This window comes from Dendrobium catenatum, unplaced genomic scaffold, assembly GCF_001605985.2.
Source record: "Dendrobium catenatum unplaced genomic scaffold, ASM160598v2 fragScaff_scaffold_716, whole genome shotgun sequence".
In the NCBI taxonomy this organism is placed as follows: Eukaryota; Viridiplantae; Streptophyta; class Magnoliopsida; order Asparagales; family Orchidaceae; genus Dendrobium; species Dendrobium catenatum.
In genome coordinates this window covers 15,246,268-15,265,692 of record NW_021319178.1, presented here as the reverse complement: position 1 = coordinate 15,265,692, position 19,425 = coordinate 15,246,268, and the positions used below count along the sequence as shown (strand labels likewise).

Below are 19,425 nucleotides of genomic sequence, written 5' to 3'. Positions count from 1 at the left end.
TTTTAAAGAAGTGTTTTGGGCTGTTGTGGGCAATTTCTGAAAGTGAATAAAATTTAAAAACCTGAGGGTTTCTTCTCTAGCTTGAGGGCTACTTCTTCACTTCTTGTTCTTCTTCCAAGTCTTCTCACCCTTTCTTCTCTCCACAAGTTTCCACCCCATTGTATCCTTCTTCTAAAAGTGAGAGTAGTGTTGTTGGTCAGTTTTGTTTGTATTTGCCGGAGGAGTTGTGGCGGACGTTGGATCAAAGTTGTTTTGGTGGACCACTAGTTTGCATGTCCTTGAGCATTATATTTACCTAATTTGTCGTTATATGTGAGGTGACCACTAGCTAATTTTTTTAGGGGATTTTCTTTTAGTTTTCTTTGTTCTAAAAATACAATTTCAGTTTGTTTAATGTTATCTGGTATTACTTACTAAGTTTTGGATTGAGTCGTGTTCTTCTTTCTTTTGTGTTATCCATTGGGCTTAAATCTTTCTAGTTCCCTTCATTAGCAGCCTCGTTAGTCAAGAATGCTCTCCCGACAAAGAGGACTAAGTAATACTTCATTCTAGGCAGCTTATGCTTTTCAGTTTTGCTGTTACAAGTTGTTGTTTAGCCACAGTTTCTGTTATACTATTTCAAAAGCAGATTTTCTAAGAGAGAATCTTGAAAAAACTGTCATCCAACGGACACTGTTTTCCTACTTCAAAATAATAAAAAAGCTGTTTTAAATGAAACCTAACTTTAGAGGTATGCCCCCGCAGAAATTTTTTTCTTTATTTATTTATTTAATTTTTATTTTATAAAACGTGATATCTAAGCAAAAATTGTAACATGTTGAAATATAGGTTTATCAATTAACTCCTTAAAAGGCATTGAGTTTTAATAAAAGGGAGCTCGGGCTGCTTTTCTGGCCCCAAAATCTAGGCTTTAGTAGCATGCTTACAAACAATGTGTTAAGAACATATTTATACTTCTTCTGGTAAGTTTTTTATGCATTGGAATAAATGAGTACTTTGGATATTTCTCAAACGCAAAACCCTGGCTTTGGACACAGGCAGACATGGATATTTTAGGAGCATATTTAAAACTCTTGTAGTTAGCTAAGGTTTGCTCATTACTATCTGTTTTGTTTTATTGGCAGCTACGGGAGTGAAAAAGCTCCTATTACGGAACTACAAGAACTGATGTCTGCCCAGGTGATTTTCTTTTTCTGAATAATGTTTAATCTTCGAAGCCCTTAAATGGGCATTTGCTGAAGTGTAATGCATATGGCTTCTAAAGCATGCCTTAATTCTTTTCAATGCATGTTCTCACTTTTTATAAACTTTTAAAATTATCTGTCCATTTGATTGTTTGATGTTAACCGGAGGATTACTAATTGACAGCAATGCTATGATTAGTATAGGTAACCATATATTTCTCATCTCTTTTATTGTTTTATAAGGACATTATAGTCTCCTTTCCGTGGGCTTTAAACTAGTCAAGTTAGAGTGCATATATGTTATTTCATAATCCATACAAATAATCTAACGGCATCCAGATGACGTAATTACATTATTGTATTATGCCAGCAACAACTTTTGGAACTGGATTGAGTTAACACCGTCCACTAACATGCTATTTTAGTGGTCAGACTGGTGTAATAAGTCAGAAGCCAGCAAATTGCTTATTCCATAGAAATAGCTGTGACATACAGATGATTTATTGGCATTTTGGTATTATTCACTTGAGTGCGACTAATGGATTGGATCTATTGAAAATTAGGTAGCGCAAAATAAACTTAAATTACTGTAGCATATATAGTGGAGGATAGAAAATGAGTCAATACGACTGAGGGCATCTCCAGCCGAAAATCTCATTTTTCCCTGCAACATGCAGTGAAACTAAAAAATGGAGTGATTTATCTTCAATGGAACTCCATTTTGCTCCATTCACAGAAGGAAACCGTCTTTCTCCTCTTTCGCGCATTTATTTGACAAATCCGGTAGAGACAGAAAAATAAGGCAAGTGAACTAGCGTTGCACTGTTCACCCGCAACTAAATACCGGAAGTTTTTCCGTTCGGATGGAGCTCGTGAGTGACGCCATTCATGTGTTTGGAGTTCGGTTGGAGATGCCCTGATTAAATTGATGTGTAGGTACCAAGAACGAAAGGATAGACTAAAGTAACCTAAATAGAGTTGTGCTAAAAAAATTATCAGGTAGAACAGCAGGAATGATTAAGTGGTTTGAATGAGTGTTGTCTCAGGCTATTTCTGAAATTGTTTTTCAATGAGTTCAAATATTTTTTCTTTATTTTTTAAAATACTGATTCTTCTACTTCTTTTCTTTTCTGGTTCTCATACGTTTAATTTAACAGTAACAGTCAAATGCAACCATGTGTGTTGCGTGTATACATTAGATTGTGCTAAACTACGAAGCCTAACTAGTTTTTTTTTTTTCTGAGGCTGCTATTTATATCTTTCTTTTGGTATTGCTAAAGCTCATTTAGAATTGGCATTTAATCAAATCTGAAATCTAGTTGTTTTTTTAATGTTATTTTATGTAGTATTCTGCTCTACATTACTACGAACGCTGCTTTGAGTGATTGCTTCTTTTGATACGCTATTTTAATAAAGCTTAACATGATTCCCTTATTCATAGGCCAAGTATATATGTGTTGATGGAGACGGAACAGTTCCAACAGAGTCAGCCAAAGTAAGTAGCTATTTTCAATATTTTAATTGTGTAAAAGAACAACAAAACAGTGACTGTTGAGTCATAAAAACCCCATAAATGACTTGTATTTCGTTTCCTACAATCCAAACTGATCGGAATGGATCAAAAGTTGGGCCAAAGCAATTTGCTTGATTCGGCCAAAAAAATAGACAGTAACTGAGGAGAAGCACTACTAAAGGCCATAATCTTGAATCTGCGGCTTCATTTGGGATAGCTTTCTGCTTGCTTCTTAAAGTGACTTTTTGATATAAAAATTAAAAATTTTGAACTAGAAAGCCGCTATACGAAGCAGTAAGAAATCCGTCCCAAACGAAACCTACTACACATTCTGAGAACCATCATATCTTTAACTTTGAGGCTGAAACTTATATTTCCAGGCTGATGGATTTGATGCTGCGATAAGAGTTGCAGTTCATGCGGACCACCGAGGAATAGTCTGCGACCGCCATGTGTTCAGAATACTGAAGCACTGGTTGAAAGCCGGCGAGCCCGATCCTTTCTATAATCCCATCAATGATTATGTTATCCTTCCCACAGCTTTTGATATCGAGAAGCGAGCAGAGGAGACCAACCTTACAGCACTCAAAGATGAGTGGGAAGTCATAGCCTCAGACGTAACTGATCCTGTCATTGAAACAATTGATCTTCCAGCCATGGTGGATGCTTTATCTCGCTCCTTGGAAGAAACGGAGCAGCAGATACATATAGCTGAGTCCCATGTCTCTGTTACTACGAAATCCCAAATGGTTGTTGGGGTTGCTATTAGTGGTTAAATATTGGATTATGATGTTTTTATAATGTGAACTCTAAGCTATGTATATCTTACTTTTCTTTTATGTATAATATATGCCCTATGCAATAATGTAAATTTGAAGTTTGATTGAACATAAATGTATGATGGAGGGTTTATTTGGGATGGCCGTAATATTTTACAAAATTGATTATGAAATTGTTGTAGGAAAAATAACTTAACTATTTTGGTCAGAAAAATAATTTGTATCACAAAATTTTTAACGAAAGATGAGAAAAGCAACAAAAAGATAATGACCAAATAAAATTATAGGTAAAGCGATGAAAAAAAGTCCCAAATAAATCCAAAGTCTCATGGGAGCATTGATCATCATTAATTGGCAGAAACAGATTGGATGAAAAATTATGAATCTGGGCTGAATTATGAATAGATTGCTTCATTCTTAAGATGTTGATTTGTAAAAATAACTCTTGTTGCTATAAATTAGTAGTTGTTAGAAGGACAAATTATTAGTCAGCAAAAAATTCTATGCACATTAAAAGAGACTATTTAAATTAAATTATTATATTAAATCATAAAAATAATATTTGTAGAATAACATTATAATGATTTGCCATAGAAAATAGAATTTGCAACGAAGACACCTCTTCCATATAAGTGTAAAAGAGTTGATGCATGATCTATAGTTTAAATAACTCATTTTGTTAAAATTTACAAGCATGGCAAGTGTGTTCAGTGCATGAAAATCTAAAGTTTATCCAACATAGAACATAATATGTTCCCTCCAAAAAAATTTCTAAAAAATTAATCAGTTGCAACTCATATGAAAAATACTTGGAATATCAACAAGTTCATCATCCCTTAAAACCACAATCTTGATAATATAATAAAATAACCAATATGGGCAAGCCGCTGCAAACCCTTAATCACAAAGAGAAGCCTGATGCCAACGGCTAGATTTTCAAGTCCCTCTCTATGGCTTCCCCAAACCTCTCTTTCCTGGCTCACCTCCTACAAGATTGCGTTCACTCCAATTCTTTTCAAGGAGCTCAAGCCCTCCATACCCTCATTCTTAAGTCTGGCCTTCTTCTCCGCACCTTCCTCTCCAACCGCCTTCTCCAGGCTTACCTAAAAGCCGGCCAACCTTCCTTTGCTCACAAGCTGTTCGACGAAATGTGCACTAGAGACCTCTTCACATGGAACATAATGATCACTGGAGCCATCAAAGCTGGGAATACTGGCCTTGCTCGCAAGTTCTTTGAGGACTCGCCATGCAAAACTGACGTTTCTTGGGATTCAATCATTAAAGGGTATGCCCAAGAGGGGGATGGACCAGAATCTCTGCGTTTGTATGCTAGGATGATTCAGGAAGGGCATCGCCCGACGCAATTCTCAATTTCTAGTGCCCTCCAGGTTTGCGCCCGTTCTTCATCACTGCATAATGGGAAGCTTTTGCATTGTCAAATGCACCGTTTTGGATTGCAAGGTGACGTCTTTGCTTGCACTTCTTTGGTTGATATGTATTGCAGGTGCCAAAGGCTTGACTATGCTGGTCATGTCTTTTATGAGATGCAGGACAAAAACATTGTCTCTTGGAATGTGATTTTGACTGGGTTATCTCACAATTCTCTGGCGGAGGATTGCTTGATAAAGTTTAAGGAGTTGCTGGAGACGGAGATCGAACCAGACCATATTACTTTTGCTGTTGTACTCAGTTCAATTTCAGCTTTGGCAAATTTATCTTGTGGGATGCAAGTTCATGGTTTTGTCACCAAAACACCAGTTGTCAAAAATGTGTTTGTTGGAACTGCTTTGCTGGATGTCTATGCTAAGTGCGGGGGTATGGAGGATGCTCGTCGGATCTTTGAGGCAATGGAAGAAAGGAATATTGTCACTTGGAGTTCCATGATCATTGGGTTTGCGCAAAACGGATATGGAAGAGAAGCAATCAGTTTTTTCAAGGAGATGACAGCATTGGGAATCCATCCTGACTCCTTTACCTTTGTTGGGCTGCTCATGGCTTGCAGCCATTCAGGACTTGTGGAAGATGGCCGTTATTATTTTGATTGCATGAAGATATACGGTATCATACCGGATGATACTCATTATACCTTACTGGTGGACCTACTAAGCCGTGCTGGCTGTTTGCAGGAAGCAAGGGAAATCATTAAAAGTATGCAAAACCCAGATGCTGCCGTTTGGGGTTCATTGCTTGGAGCCTGCAGAGTCCATAAAAATTTGGTATTGGGAGAAATTGCAGCTATGAAAATTTTTGATATAGAACCATGCAATGCTTCAGCTCATGTTTTACTCTATCACTTATATGCTGAGTGTGGTGAGTTAGAAGAAGCTGCGAAAGTGCGAAAAAAGATGAAGGGCATTGGAGTAAAGAAAGATCCTGGATATAGTTGGCTTGAGGTGGATAATGTGGTGCATTACTTTGTTGCTGATGATAATTTACATCCAAGAATGAATGAGATTATTTTGGCATTAGAGGAAATGGTTAAAAATATTGAAAAAGAGGGCTATGTGTCTGATGTCCTAAGCTTTAGAGAGGATGGGAGGAAATCATATCATAGCGAGAAATTGGCAGTTTCTTTTGGACTTATCTGTGCAAGTATTGAAAAACCCATTAGGGTAATGAAAAACTTAAGAGTATGTGATGACTGCCATATTACCATGAAGTTCATTACCAGAATCTCAGGTAGGGAGATTATTCTAAGAGATGTTTCTCGATTCCATCATTTTCGAAATGGGGAGTGCTCTTGTGGAGATTATTGGTGAGATGGGTTTTATTCTCTTTTGGTGCCATTTTTTTCCTTTTCATTCATTTAAAGTTTCATATGATGGCTTCCACTACTGCCAGCTTGGATTGGCTAGCGAGCACCCACGACCTTGCCACCACTGTGCGAGCACAAAGAAGCGACCACTAGCTTGAGGGTGCTTGTATGTGGAGAGATTATTCTGTCCAGACACCGAACAAAGCTTATCGTCCAAAGGCGAATCAGGTGCAGCCACGTCATCCAGTACCGAGCAATACCGAGCTGCGATATCGAGTAGGAGGTGACGTGGTGCAATTTCATTGGGCTCTGGATGGCATTTGGCATCCGCACAAAATAATTTCACTTGTACGTGAGGTTGCTAGTATTGATAACCTTGCATCAATGCTAGTGACCTTGTGTTGCCGTAGAGGAGCTCATGTCGGTGTCATTCAAAATCTACCGGCTTTGGCCAGTGTTGGTTTTAGTTTGTATGAATTTTATTTTTAAAAAAATTTATTGTAAAAATTTTGTATTACTTCATGAATTGTTAGGAATCCTTGCATCTATACTTGCATATTCAGAATGCCAAGAATGGTTACCTTGGGTAAATTGTGCATGTACTTGATTTTCAAGAAAAAAACTGGCATCTATGCTACCGTTGCTCAAATCTAGGCTTCATTTGGACAGCTTTTGATCATTATTTTTTCACTATTTTTTAAAAAAATTTGTGCTAGAGAGCTACTATAGAAAGCAGAAAAAAAAAATAGTCTCAAATGAAGCCTTAATAATGAATTTACACTAGTTTAAGCTTTCATCCTCAAAACAAAAAGGACAAATTGCTGGGGGTTCTATACAAATTTCCATATACCTAATCCATAACTAAAAAAGCTGGTATACAGCATTGCTAGAGATCCACATACAGATATGGGATGTGGCTGATAGCTACATCTTGATAAGTAAGCCATGACTCATGGAACAGGTGGGCTATTTGATTTGATAGCCAATCAGGTCATAAAGCCATCAACCGAATCCATTATTCAATCTTCTGCCACTACTCCATTTACCTACTTAATCAAAGGAGAGAACCCATTCCAAGTACTTAATATCTTCCAAAAGAAACACTTTAATCGTGCAGAAAGCTACAGGCCAACAACCTTCCTCCTAATCTGCAGTATTATAAGACAAAAACTATCATGGTCTCCAGTCACCAGCTTGTTTGTCTTTATGTTTTTTGAAAGGCTAGATTATTTTCTGACAGGAATATGTTAGAATATTACTTAGGGCTGCAAATAAATCGAGCCGAGTCGAGTATGTGAGTGCTCATGTTTGAGTTCGTTTATTATCAGCTTGTTCAAGTTCGGCTTGTGTTTGATTCGAGGTTTATTGTGTGTGTTCATGTTTGGTTCGTTTAAATTAATAGTTGTTCATGTTTGGTTCATGTTCGGTTCGCTTTTAGTGCTTATCGAGCTTTAAACAAACAAGCCTTAGCGAGCTATGTTCGTGAACATATTTAGCGATTTTTTTTTTTAAACCATCAAACAAACACGTTCATGAACAAATCTAAAGAGTATTCTTGAGCTCTTGAGCTATCAAATGAGCAAGATCATGAATATATATATAGTGTTTTTGAGCTACCAAATGAACTCGTTTACGGACAAACGATCTATTTATTTATGAACATCTTAAACAAACATGGGCATATTTATATTATGCATATTTATCAATTTTATACATAAATATTAATCAATTTTTTATCGAGCTTATTCACGAGTTTTGAATCGAACACGAATCAAGCTTCTTCACGAGCTTCAAATGATGTTCGTGAACATAAATGAACCGAACACATTAGTGTTCAAGCTTGTTTGCTTAAAGATCGAGTATTTAAAATGTTGTTCAAGTTTGTTTGTTTGTTTAGTTAATTAAACAATCACAAACGAGCTTTAATTGAACCGAGCAACGAGTAACCATCAAACGCTTAGTTCGCTTGCAACCCTAATATTATTACTTGGAAAATGAATATGATGGGTTAGTCGCTTTCCTTTATCTCATTTTCTTTTCACTCGATCGTTCAAACGCTGAAATTCTTGTTTCCGGTCACTTAAATTTGTCTTCAATTATGTTTTAAATTCTCAGTTTTGATTTACAATAGGGCTCCATTTGGTTTCTTGTAGATCAAAAGCTTATTCTGAAGAATAATGATTTCATTTTCATTTATTTGGTCTAAGCAGAGTTCAAAGGTTTTGTAAATTATTTTCTCTGAATGTAACGAAAGTATTACCATATGGACCTAACAAAAGAATAAACAGTACCAATACAATATCTTCTGAAAATTCTAGTAATTCAATACAGTAAAATGTTCACTAAAATGTTACAAAGTTGGACTACACAAACAAATAATCAATACTAATACAATATGAAACTATAACTGAAAAGGCATATCTCCCAAGAATTATAATAATTCAATACAATAAAATGGCCACTGAGATGCTGGCAAGGTTCATTAAGAAAATTCTCTTCTCTATCAGAAGCATGTCTCCAACACACAGCAACAGCACAAGGCAGCACAACTGTAATTATAAAAGAAAGGAAGCCAAGGGTTAAAACCACAATTTACAGGTGTTCATCTGTTGGATAAAGGGCCATTCATGATGAAAAAAAATCTTGAACTAATAGATATACAAAGAAAGAGATCTCAAATAAAGGCTTACCATCCTTTCCAAAAACCGTCGCCACGATTCTTAGTATCGGAGTGAACTTTTTGGGGGTAAGACGACGTGTCATTAGTTGGGTAGCCCATAGGAGGTGGTGCAACATAGGGTGCCGGCGTGTACGCCTGCTCTGGTGGAGGGTAAGACGTTGGCGGCGGGGGGTAGGCTGCATAATTCAAATTTGTTAGCAAGAAGCAAAAAACATACAAAATTTTGTAAGAATTTTATACTAAAAAGCTGCTTTGGAAAACATTAAAAAAGTTGTCTCAAACGAAGCCTAAGTCAAGATAGAAGAGATTTTTTCTGGGCAATTCAAGTAGGATGTTTTTTGCTTCAAGCATGAGGTATTTGCTAGTTTCAAGTCCATCAAAAGGAGAAGATCAACGACAAGCTCTTATTTAGAGTCCTCAAGTATAAAAGGGAAGAGAGTAATAGCAACATGACCAATATCTTCTTCTCCACACCCAATCCCATATTCTTTATACCGTAGATTGTCTCATCGAATCATATAAATTTTGTGTATGTTTGTGATTGCATATTTTCTATGTATTTGTATGTGTATTTTTTTCTTGTTCATGTTATCCTAACAAAAGTTACCAAATGAAGTTGCACATAGCAGTCTACCTCTTTTTTTTTTCTCAAAACATGTGAATACAAAAGTCCATAAAGATAACTTATAAATATGCCACATCATTCAACAACGTTTTTCAACCAAAAATTTCAACAGAAATATCTTCAAAAACAGTAGTGCCCACAGAGTTTTAGGAAGAGAAATTATTCTGTGCGGGTACCGGATGGTCCAAAGACCAATCAAAACGTGCCACGTCATCCTGTACCGAGCGATTCCGAACAAAAAGTGACGTGGCGGGTTCTGGTTGGTCTCCAAATGCCGTCCCGATCGGCACAAAATAATTTTTCCTTTGGGAAGGCCTATTGTTGCACGCAATATTACCCCTATATTTACTTGATTATTCTTCCATGAATTGAAGCTCAGATCCCTATAATACAACAGAGCAACTTAACCACTGCTAGCAGAAATATCATAAACAGATAGTTAAATAGACTGTTTGCCTAATCATTCTATCTTCTTCCATTACTAATGAATATTCCTCGTCTCTGAGAGAAATAAAGCAAGAAAAAAGAGGAAAGAAGGTTAAACAAATCTATATGATGGATATCAGATCAAAGTAAACTACCTTGAAGATTACCCTGGGGATAGGAATTCATGCTTTCTGAACGATGACGATGACCAAACGTACAGGCAACTGGAGAAAGAACCTGTAACTGATGAGAGGAGATGAAGAGCTGAATGCAAATGGTGGAGCTGTTTCTTCAGTATTTATAATTTTTCCTTCTGCGTTGGATTTGTTCCTTAGGAAGGAAGGCTTCTTCAACCTATGCAGCTTTCTACGCGTTGTAATGAAATGTGAGTCAAAGAACTATGGCTTCATATTGGGAGTAGTTGGAAAGTTGATGTAGAACAAGTTTAAAAAGTCTCAGAAAGTGGACAGATGGATTCTTTTTTAAGTTTTTGATGACTTGTTCTTTATGGAAAAAATGATATTTTATTCTAAGGAGTTATTGAACGGCAAGTAATGTTCTAATTCTTTGAAAGATGATAGTTTCATTGGCAAGTATAACTGCTCCACGTTAAGGAAGGTTCTAAGAAATTAGATAAGGTGGTATCTGAGTCGAGTTAGAGTAGGCTTTAACTCAAGATTTTAATTGTCCATCCAATTGACCATCCCGAAAGTTTATTTTTCATAGCAGAATAAGAATTTTAGCTATTTTGCTAATCTTCAATAAATGCATTTGCATAAAATTCTTTAAAAAAAAAAATTATTTTCTATGTCACTCATAAGATTATGCATGCCTTAATCTCCTATTTTGCTCGTCCTCAAAAGAGATGCTGGTTTCTCTCCTAGAGTTGAGTTGGAGTTTGATTTTCAGAAAAATTTTAAGTGGGTTTGAATAAGTTATTTAATTTATGGAGAATATTTTTTTAAAACTTTTTATTAATGTTAATTATATAGTTATACATTTATAGGCATATTTGTAATTAATTATATATTAATACATGTATGTTGTGAGCTCAAAAAATTTGCGCCCCAACCTCTCCACGGTCCCTTTCTTTTTTTGTGTCATTGAGGAAAGTTTTAACGAGTAAGTTTCGAGGTAAATTTTAAAAAAGGCAGATTGGGTTTTGAATAAGACATTACCCAAAGATTTTGCCCTCATTTTGTAAGGACTTTATAAACTGAGTTTAGGTTTCCTATAGGCGCAAGCCCGATAGTGAGAGAGAGAACTTTCGATTAAGGATAGTCTTCAAACATATACGTAGTATCCAATATATAGTAGCAGCGTGATTTGATATTTTAAAAAATTAATATTTAAAATTAGAAATTCACCACCTTGCACTTGAAACAGATGGTGGTGAGAGTGATGATAGACCCGATCAAGATCCTATGGTTCCTCATCTCGGGTCATCATGATCCTTGGTCTACTTAGTCAGAAGAGGTAGTAGACCTAACCTGACAAAAGGACATTATCGGCAGCCATGTGTTGCTTCGTTTAAGGGTACCTTATAAATTTTGGGTGAATATTTGCCTAAAGGGGCATATTGGAATCCACCTTAGCTAGCAGAGGGATTTATATCCTATCAATCATATCCTATTGATTCATTACTCAAAAATTTAATGTCGTTGGGGAATATACGGGCTCTGATGATGACAATAATTTAATGGTGCCATTTGGCGGCAAAATCACCCAAACAGAGGGTCCCGGTCATAACTATTTACCTGTAGTGTCATTTAGTGACAAAATCATCGGTTAGATGACATGTTTCACGTTTTACTGACAAGAGATGAATTGAGATTGAATCATAGTAATATTCTCGACCAGACATTTGCTCTTTGTTAGCTAAAGTGGTTTTCAAATTTATTCACCTCGGCAAACTGTTGTGGAGGGTACGTGGATGAATTTTACTTTAATTATTTTGATATTTTTATTTCCATTTTAAATATTTAGATTTTGGTGATTTTTGAGTTTTGAATTTTTTGTGGGAATTTAGAATGCATTTTAATGTTTGGGTCCCCTTTAGTTGAGGTTTTTTGTTAACACGTATATTATCGGGTACTTATGGGCAATTTTATTTTGTTGGTGAACCTTATCGACTTTGTCTACTTACTAACAAAGGATCGGGTTCGTCATTGGTTTATGCATTTATTAGTATTTTTTTCTTATTATAGATCTTGAAGGTCTAATATGAATGCATAAAATAAATATCTTGGTCGATGTCACGATCATATATTTATTTGATGGTTCAAGTCGTGTCAACTTCTGTCCTTTCAAGGAGAAGGCTTGAACTCAAACTTTGACTCATTTTTGACCCGCGCAGTATCCTAGACATCACGCATGTACATACAACACACTCGTCGGGGCTGATGCAGGTATATATTTTTATATGTAGTTAGCATGATGCATTTGTGTATATTAATGTATACATGTATGATGTATTTTGCATTTACATGATACTTAATCATATTTGTATTATATTTTGCATGTTGTGCAGTAGCTTAATGTTGTAGCATTGTGTTACGGGTCACTCATTATTTCTTGCGAGTGAGCTATTGTGCATTGCAAGCTTTGTTGGATTTATTTATTGGTAGTGTGTCGTCATCGGAAATTCAATGTTATCCACGATTACATATAAGTAGACTGCATTTAACATATATTTTACTTGTATGTGGGTCGTAGCGCTGTGTTATGGGCTCCCCGTTGCTTCTTGCAGGCAAGCTGTCTTATTGTACAAGTTTTATTAAATCTTATTGTAGGTTATCAACGGACATTCATAAATTATCATCCTAGCTCGTAGGTAGACTGCTATGTACGCATTGAATCTCTTATAGTGGCTTGTAGCTTGCAATACATTTATTATCATTGTTGGTAGGAGGGAGCCTTCCACTATTATCTAGGGCAAGCCGCTAAATATAGATCTTCTAGCATTGCCCATAAGTATTTGCATTTATTGCAGTTCTTCTGTATTTTGCTTGAAGATAACATGTTTTGTGCATGAAGGGTCTTCTACAGCAGCTTGTAGGAGTTCGTATTTATCATGGATCAACCGCCTTTGCTTATAGGATATCGATGTATTTATTGAATGCTTGATTGTTGTTGACAGTGTGAACACCCTATTTATTGCATGCAGCCTATGTATATCTGCAGGGAATACCACCATTTGCAGGTAACTTTAGTGTATTTGTTTACATGTTAATGTGGATTGTCGGTTGAGCTGCATCCAATGCTAGTTTCTTTATGTATATTGACTAACAAGTTACTATATTCATTGCACTAGTAAGGAGCCTTGCCTATGATGGACTAATAATTGTTATTATATGTAAACTCTATCAATAAGATATGGTCATCCCAACTACCGCCAAAGTCTAGAACACAAAGTCTCAAAAGATCCTCCATTACATGAATAGTCTTTTGAGACTATCCATCTGTCTTCATTAATAGAATCCCACCTCGATAGCCCATAGGTCCCAATATAATAGAATCTCACCTCCATCGCCCACTACTGGCACCGACTTAACAGAATTCCACCTAGATTTTTCATTAGTGTCGACATAACAGAATTCTCATATCAATTGCTCACTGGCGTCGACATAATAGAATCCCACCTTGATCACCCATTGGCATCAGCATCATATCACATCACATCACGTCACATTTCACTCATATTTTTTGGTATTTATTTAAGTAAAGCATAATTGGATTAAATTCATAAATGATCAAAATGCCCCAACGGTAGGCAATAGAAACACTATTGAATGAAAATTCACTATTTCAAAATATAATCAAATTATCAGTGATTGTGTAAAATATTATTATGAAACTTTAATTAAGCTGAAGAACTATTTTTAGATATTAAAATAAATTTATGAGTAGGTAAAATTTATTGCTTTTTAAAAATCACCCGATAAAATATTTTCAAAATATACTCAAAATGTTCATAATATCAATCTCTATAACATATAAAAATTATGTGGGAAAATTTTTACCAAAACAAAATTATCCTCATTTTTTTATAACAAAAATACAAATTTAATAAAAAAAAAATACTTAAAAATGGACAAAATGTAACCTACCTCAAGATGAACAAATTTTTGAACTGGGATCAACAAACATAATGAAATGAGAATTAACCCTAGCAAAGTTATTTTTTTATTCGGGCTTCTAATTTGCATGTCATCACCTCAAAACTCATGCCAACTTTGCATTTTTGCTCGTGCAATGACCCATGCAATTTTATTATCATTTCTAGGTATTTTTTATATTCCAAGCATAACTGTGAAGTCTGTTTCACTAATGGATGACTTTCAGACAGCGTCGGGCAATATTCCATCCGTAGCCCATCGATTCTGATCTTATGCACTCAAATTGATCACGAGTGATTATTCCTTACGAAATTTTGATATTCTAAGCGCAATGGTGAAGTTTGTTTCGTGATCGGGATGTAATTTGGGCAATTTCATGCAGTGTCACCTTGAAATTAATTCTAATTTCATCTTTTTATAGTGTATGTTAACCTGGGCAATATTATAGCCTTTTCTATGTGATTTTGACGTTTCGCTTATAGTTTGTCGATTTTGATTGCTTTTATTCGATTCAATTACGAGGGGTCCCTCATTGGGTAACTTTGATGCTCTGATCACATCGACGCAGTCTGTTTGATGATTGGAGGTCATTTGAATAATTTTATGTAGTATCATGCTTGCCAACAGTCATGCTCGTCGTCAATTTAGATTGAATTACACATGAATGACTCTTCCTCAACAAATTCGGTGTCCTGAGCGCATAAGTGTAACATATTTCACAATCAGATAAAGTCTCGAGTAATTTTGATAGTAACGGAGTTGTCTCGATGCTTTTGTTTGCGATATATCCATTATTCTCCTTTCTCAACGCACTGAATTGATCGTCGAACATATACAAAGATCAACAAGTGTAAAACACCAATTAAGTAGAAGCAAGAAGATATAAAAGATTGAAGTTTGTTTATCTATAAGTATTGCATTTTATTTTAAATAAACATAGACTCGAACCTTGGACCTCTTAGTTGGAAGCCTAAGCTCTCAACCAATAAGCCAAGGAGAGTTGTGTAACAGGCTCTATTTCAATGGCAAGCTTCGTTTGAGGTGGCTTTTTAATTACTTCTTAAAGCATTTTTATCAGTGCAAAAATTTTTTAAATTAAAAATTTTTTAAATTAAAAATTTTTGTACTGAAAAGCTGATTTAGGCTTCATTTGGGACAGCTTTTTCTTGCTTCTTAAAACAGCTTTTTAATATAAAAATAAATATTTTTATACTAAAAAGCTGCTTTGAGAAGCAACAAAAAAGTCATTTCAAACGAAGCCTTAAAAATAAATAAGAAAGTCATCCCAAACAAAGCATAAATATTGAGAGAAATCATTGTCAAATCAATTCATTTCAGCTTGTGATCTGCTTAGGCTCTGCTTAGTTTGAACGAACTACACAGAGGAGAATGCATATATAATTAGGATAAGATTAATGACGAATATATTGACTATAACATATATAATTAAGAATCTGTTTGGGACAATTTTCTCATTGCTTACTTTTTAGATCGCAACTACGATTCTATTTTAGCTAATGCTTTCTTATTGTTTTTTCGTTGTTTTTAAAAAAATTTGTAGTGGGAAGCTGATTTTTACAACAAGAGTTACTAATGTTTGGTAGCTTTAATAAAGTAGCTGTTCATATTTTTAGAAAAGAACATATTTATAATATCCACAACAGCTTTCAGAAAAATTATTTTTCCCATAATAACTTCAGAACTATCATTATAGAACGCTATAGACGTCCTAAATAGACCCATAGTTAGAAGTGAACATCTTCGCAACTTAAAATTGTTTGAGTGGCGGGAAGTGAGAAAGATTGCATAATGTAATTAACAAGATGATAATTATAATAATCTTTTTATCAATATCACAAAATTATATAAATTGTAGCTTTCTCTTGATACAAAATGGAGATAGATTCATGGAAACAAAACAGTTACATATGGCTTACACAACCCAGCAGTGCTTGAACAGCTTTGGACAGTAAGAGAAAACATCAAAAGGTACATAATACAATAAAATGATCACAATCCATAAACAAGACATATATAATGAGTAAATACAATACTTAAATTAATTCAAACCATATAGATTAAAGGTTCAATGTGATGATAACTGAAGCCTGTAGCTCCACTTTTACTCGCAACAGGTTTCCAGAACACAGCAGCAGCACAGTGCAGCAGCGCTAACAAAGAGAAAAACAAGTAGTTTAACATTCTGTTGTAACATCAAGCCTTTATCTCACTATATAGGGTCAGTTACATGAATCCTTTTTCTTCATTGTGGCATGTTAAAAGTTAAATTCTCATTTCAATCTGATAAAGAAAGGTCATTTCTAATATTTTCTAAACAAGTCTTTTTAGATCTATCTCTAACCTTTTTTAACATAAGCCAAATTACTACATCTGTTTTCCTAATCAAGTCATTTGAAGGTCGCCTTTTATATGACCAAACCATCTTAGGCGACTCTCTCTAATCTTATCTTTCATTGGAGCTACTCCAACCTTTTCATGAATATACTCATTTCTTATCATGTCTCTAAGAGAAAAGCCACTCATCCACCTGAACATCCTCATCATCCTCATCTCTGTAACACTTAACTTAATATTATACTTCTCTTTTACTGACCAACATTCTACACCATAAAGCACTGCAGGTCTAACCATCATCTTACAAAATTTTCTCTTAAGTTTTATAGAAACTATATGAAAACACTATTATAATCATCAACATTATTAGCTTTATATATAGTATTTGAGGTCAGATTTATGAGTTATGAAATCCAAATTCGGCTTTCTTTGCCACAAAGGGTGCCTTCACATGACTATCCTTCTCTCTAGATCTTGTTCAAGGGACCTCATACATTGGATTCACCTTATGCTCTTTTATAAAAATTATAAAAACGAATGTTACACTCTTACAAAGGCTTGACCAATACTTACCATCCTTTCCAGAAGCCATCACCTCTTTGCTTTGTCTCCACTGGAACTTGTTGAGTGTAAGGGATAGCGCCGTTGACCGGGTAACCTGGCGGAGGGGCGGCGGAATATGCCGGAGGTTGGACGGTGGCCGGAGGAGCGGAGTAAGCCAGCCCTGTTCCTGGAGGAGGATATGCTGTTTGTGGTGGTGGATAAACTGAAAAATTAAGTTGATTAACATGTAATTTATAAGATACTATGAGATATAAACAAGTATAATCGTATTACTTGGTCATAATTCCATAGGTAATTACTCATAAAGCTTTCAAATGATATGATTTAGTTAATTGGGAGGCTTGCAAACTGAAAACGTTAAGAATATTCATTCTTTTGTCTGTCTCTTCTTTGTATTGTTTTTGTTAGGAATATTGATTGATGTCGGATCATTTTTTACTTGGATCAAAGAGAAAAAGCCGAGGTTAGATTGAATCAAATATGCTTATAAGTATGAAGGATCAAAATTTTAGCTTGAAGATTGACAAGAGAGAGAAAATCTGATCTAATTTTGATATCAAAAAGCCCTTTCTGGCTTGGATTCTGATCAGATTAATCGTTTTTTAACAGGCAAATCTGAACCAAGATGAATTTTTCCCCAATCTTTCAAAAAAAAAAAAAAAAGATTTGTCAAACAACAAAAGGATTAGTATTATTACCTTCAACTGGAGCAGCTTGTTGGTTATAAGAACTCATATTTGAAGGAGAAAAGTGAAATCCTCGAAGAGAGAAAGAGAGAGAAAATGAGAGAGGTTTGAGGAAGGAAAAAATGAAGAGTAGTTTATATTAACGAGGAGAGAGGTGAAGATTATATGGTAATTAGGGGAACTTAATAAATTTTTAAGTGTTTGGTAATTGGAAACCATAATGGAGGCCAGATCATTAAAATAAGAATTAAAAAATAAAATAAATTGACTTAGATTGATCGACAAAATGGTAAGAAAATATCTGAATCAAAGAAAATTTCTTTGGAAAAAGATTTACGTGATCAAGACGCCATCATGTTATTCAAATGATTTTCTTTAATCAGAATTTAAAATACTAAAAAAAATTACATGATCTCATCGGACGTCCAATTACAGGGTGGGTTTAAAAAATTTTAGAAATTTTTTGTTTTTTATTAGTCATAATTGTTAAAAATTAGATAAAAATATTCGTTATTATTATTATTTTTAGATAAATGTTAAAATGTTCATTTTTTTTGTGATATATGCTAAAATGTCAGTTTTGGGCCAAATAATCACTAATGAAATAATTCCTTTCATCCATAGACTATTTTTTAAAGGTCAATTTCGATAGACTCTCATTTAAGTATGCATCTTAAACCTAGAAGGTTTATGCATACCGAACCGATAGGTGCGTATTTCAGGTTTCATCAAAGAATTTCACTCACATATGCATGTCTAGCTCTTGTGAATCGTCGAAGGATTCCGCACCTGTACACAGGCCTAGCTCCCATCCGCACGTCCAGCTCCCGTGAATTGTCGAAGGATTTCGCACCCGTTCGCACCCCCAGTTCCCGTGAATTGTAGAAAGACTTCTCTCCTGTCTACACGCATAGTCTCTCCATAATCATGTTCTTGATTTAGAGGATCAACTGCTGTGCCCTAAGGTGCAAGCAGAAGCCGGAGAAAACATACGATGATCTTAGGAAATCATTTGAATTATTTTAAAGAAAGATTCAAGCTGCAACCCTCACTGTCAGACGTAAGAAACTGCAAAACTTACGTCAAATGATCATTCATGCCATGTTCAATTTATAAATCTTGAATCCTAAGTATTTGTTAAAATTTTACGAACATAATCGAGACGCGTACATAAACGGGTGCGTACTTAGCAGGAGGTTATAATCCCTCTTGTGACAGAACAGCTCCAACAAGCTCCGCCCATTGTGAGCCCCTTTTCTCCTTGACAAGCTATAGGGCTTGGGGGCGTCTTCCCCTAGCAAGCTTTGATCACAAATATCTCTTTCCTTTAGATACCATCGATCTCGTCATCCCAACAATCTATCATTGCGAGCATCAAATCTCCCTGGACATCTTTTGACTACAATCCTCCGTCCAACTTTCTGATAAAAAAACAACGACATAAGTCATTTGATTCCAACTTCAAACTCTTTTGCCAATGAATTTCATCACGTCTAATTCTAGACTCAAGAAAGATTCGAATTCAAATAACTTTAAATAAAATTCATTGGCAACAAAATAATATTTGCATACAAGTGGGGGTATTTTGTTCTAAAATTAACTTTGTTGCATATTTTCTCAAGAAATGAAATGAACGACAAATTCCTCTAATTTCAAACATTATGGAATATATAAATACAAATTTTCAACTTTTTACAAAAATATACGCATATCTGGCTTGCCATTTATTAATCCAATTAA

The 19,425-nt window shown here is 35.1% G+C and overlaps 4 protein-coding genes across 7 annotated transcripts in view; 2 read left to right on the top strand and 2 right to left on the bottom strand.

Annotated features, from left to right (window-relative positions):
• The window catches only part of LOC110103728 (lecithin-cholesterol acyltransferase-like 4), a 37,512-nt gene extending 33,901 nt beyond the window's left edge, over nt 1–3,611 (top strand). Inside the window, exons 9-11 of the mRNA XM_020832541.2 lie at nt 1,125–1,179; nt 2,626–2,679; nt 3,078–3,611. Coding sequence (XP_020688200.1) covers nt 1,125–1,179; nt 2,626–2,679; nt 3,078–3,473 — 505 coding nt within the window. The 3' untranslated portion in view covers nt 3,474–3,611. The remainder of the gene's footprint in view (nt 1–1,124; nt 1,180–2,625; nt 2,680–3,077) is intronic.
• A 637-nt stretch (nt 3,612–4,248) lies between these two features.
• LOC110103729 (pentatricopeptide repeat-containing protein At2g22070-like) lies at nt 4,249–6,859 on the top strand. 2 transcript variants are annotated; one of them, XM_028696125.1, is made up of 3 exons: nt 4,771–4,937; nt 5,027–6,231; nt 6,318–6,857. In XM_028696125.1, the coding sequence occupies exons 1-3, from the start codon at nt 4,893–4,895 to the stop codon at nt 6,382–6,384; spliced, it is 1,317 nt and encodes a 438-aa protein (XP_028551958.1). In that variant the 5' UTR covers nt 4,771–4,892; the 3' UTR covers nt 6,385–6,857. The 2 variants fall into 2 exon arrangements, with proteins under 2 accessions (XP_020688201.1, XP_028551958.1); XM_020832542.2 differs by having other exon boundaries at nt 4,249–6,231; nt 6,318–6,859.
• Nucleotides 6,860–8,532: 1,673 nt separating this feature from the next.
• LOC110103730 (cysteine-rich and transmembrane domain-containing protein WIH2-like) lies at nt 8,533–10,352 on the bottom strand. Of its 2 annotated transcripts, none has more exons than XM_020832545.2 (3): nt 10,130–10,352; nt 8,922–9,087; nt 8,533–8,780 (listed from the first exon to the last, which is right to left on the bottom strand). In XM_020832545.2, exons 1-3 carry the CDS (start codon nt 10,146–10,148, stop codon nt 8,735–8,737), a joined length of 231 nt encoding a protein of 76 aa, XP_020688204.1. In that variant the 5' UTR covers nt 10,149–10,352; the 3' UTR covers nt 8,533–8,734. The 2 variants fall into 2 exon arrangements, with proteins under 2 accessions (XP_020688204.1, XP_020688202.1); XM_020832543.2 differs by having other exon boundaries at nt 10,118–10,347.
• Nucleotides 10,353–15,907: 5,555 nt separating this feature from the next.
• On the bottom strand, nt 15,908–17,859 carry LOC110103731 (cysteine-rich and transmembrane domain-containing protein WIH1). 2 transcript variants are annotated; one of them, XM_020832547.2, is made up of 3 exons: nt 17,698–17,853; nt 17,009–17,180; nt 15,908–16,251 (listed from the first exon to the last, which is right to left on the bottom strand). In XM_020832547.2, exons 1-3 carry the CDS (start codon nt 17,732–17,734, stop codon nt 16,203–16,205), a joined length of 258 nt encoding a protein of 85 aa, XP_020688206.1. In that variant the 5' UTR covers nt 17,735–17,853; the 3' UTR covers nt 15,908–16,202. The 2 variants fall into 2 exon arrangements, with proteins under 2 accessions (XP_020688206.1, XP_020688205.1); XM_020832546.2 differs by having other exon boundaries at nt 15,922–16,251; nt 17,009–17,201; nt 17,698–17,859.
• Nucleotides 17,860–19,425: the final 1,566 nt, after the last annotated feature.

Excerpts from the sequence above, each read along its gene's own strand:
- LOC110103729 (XM_020832542.2), top strand. The coding sequence starts at position 4,427 with ATGGCTTCCCCAAACCTCTCTTTCCTGGCTCACCTCCTACAAGATTGC. Across the intron at positions 6,232-6,317 it reads TGCTCTTGTGGAGATTATTG|CTTGGATTGGCTAGCGAGCA; the intron begins GTGAGATGGGTT and ends CACTACTGCCAG.
- LOC110103730 (XM_020832543.2), bottom strand. The coding sequence starts at position 10,148 with ATGAATTCCTATCCCCAGGGTAATCTTCAAG. Across the intron at positions 9,088-10,117 it reads TCCCCAGGGTAATCTTCAAG|CCTACCCCCCGCCGCCAACG; the intron begins GTAGTTTACTTT and ends TGAATTATGCAG. Across the intron at positions 8,781-8,921 it reads GACGGTTTTTGGAAAGGATG|TTGTGCTGCCTTGTGCTGTT; the intron begins GTAAGCCTTTAT and ends TTATAATTACAG.
- LOC110103731 (XM_020832546.2), bottom strand. The coding sequence starts at position 17,734 with ATGAGTTCTTATAACCAACAAGCTGCTCCAGTTGAAG. Across the intron at positions 17,202-17,697 it reads ACAAGCTGCTCCAGTTGAAG|TTTATCCACCACCACAAACA; the intron begins GTAATAATACTA and ends TTAATTTTTCAG. Across the intron at positions 16,252-17,008 it reads GATGGCTTCTGGAAAGGATG|CGCTGCTGCACTGTGCTGCT; the intron begins GTAAGTATTGGT and ends TCTCTTTGTTAG.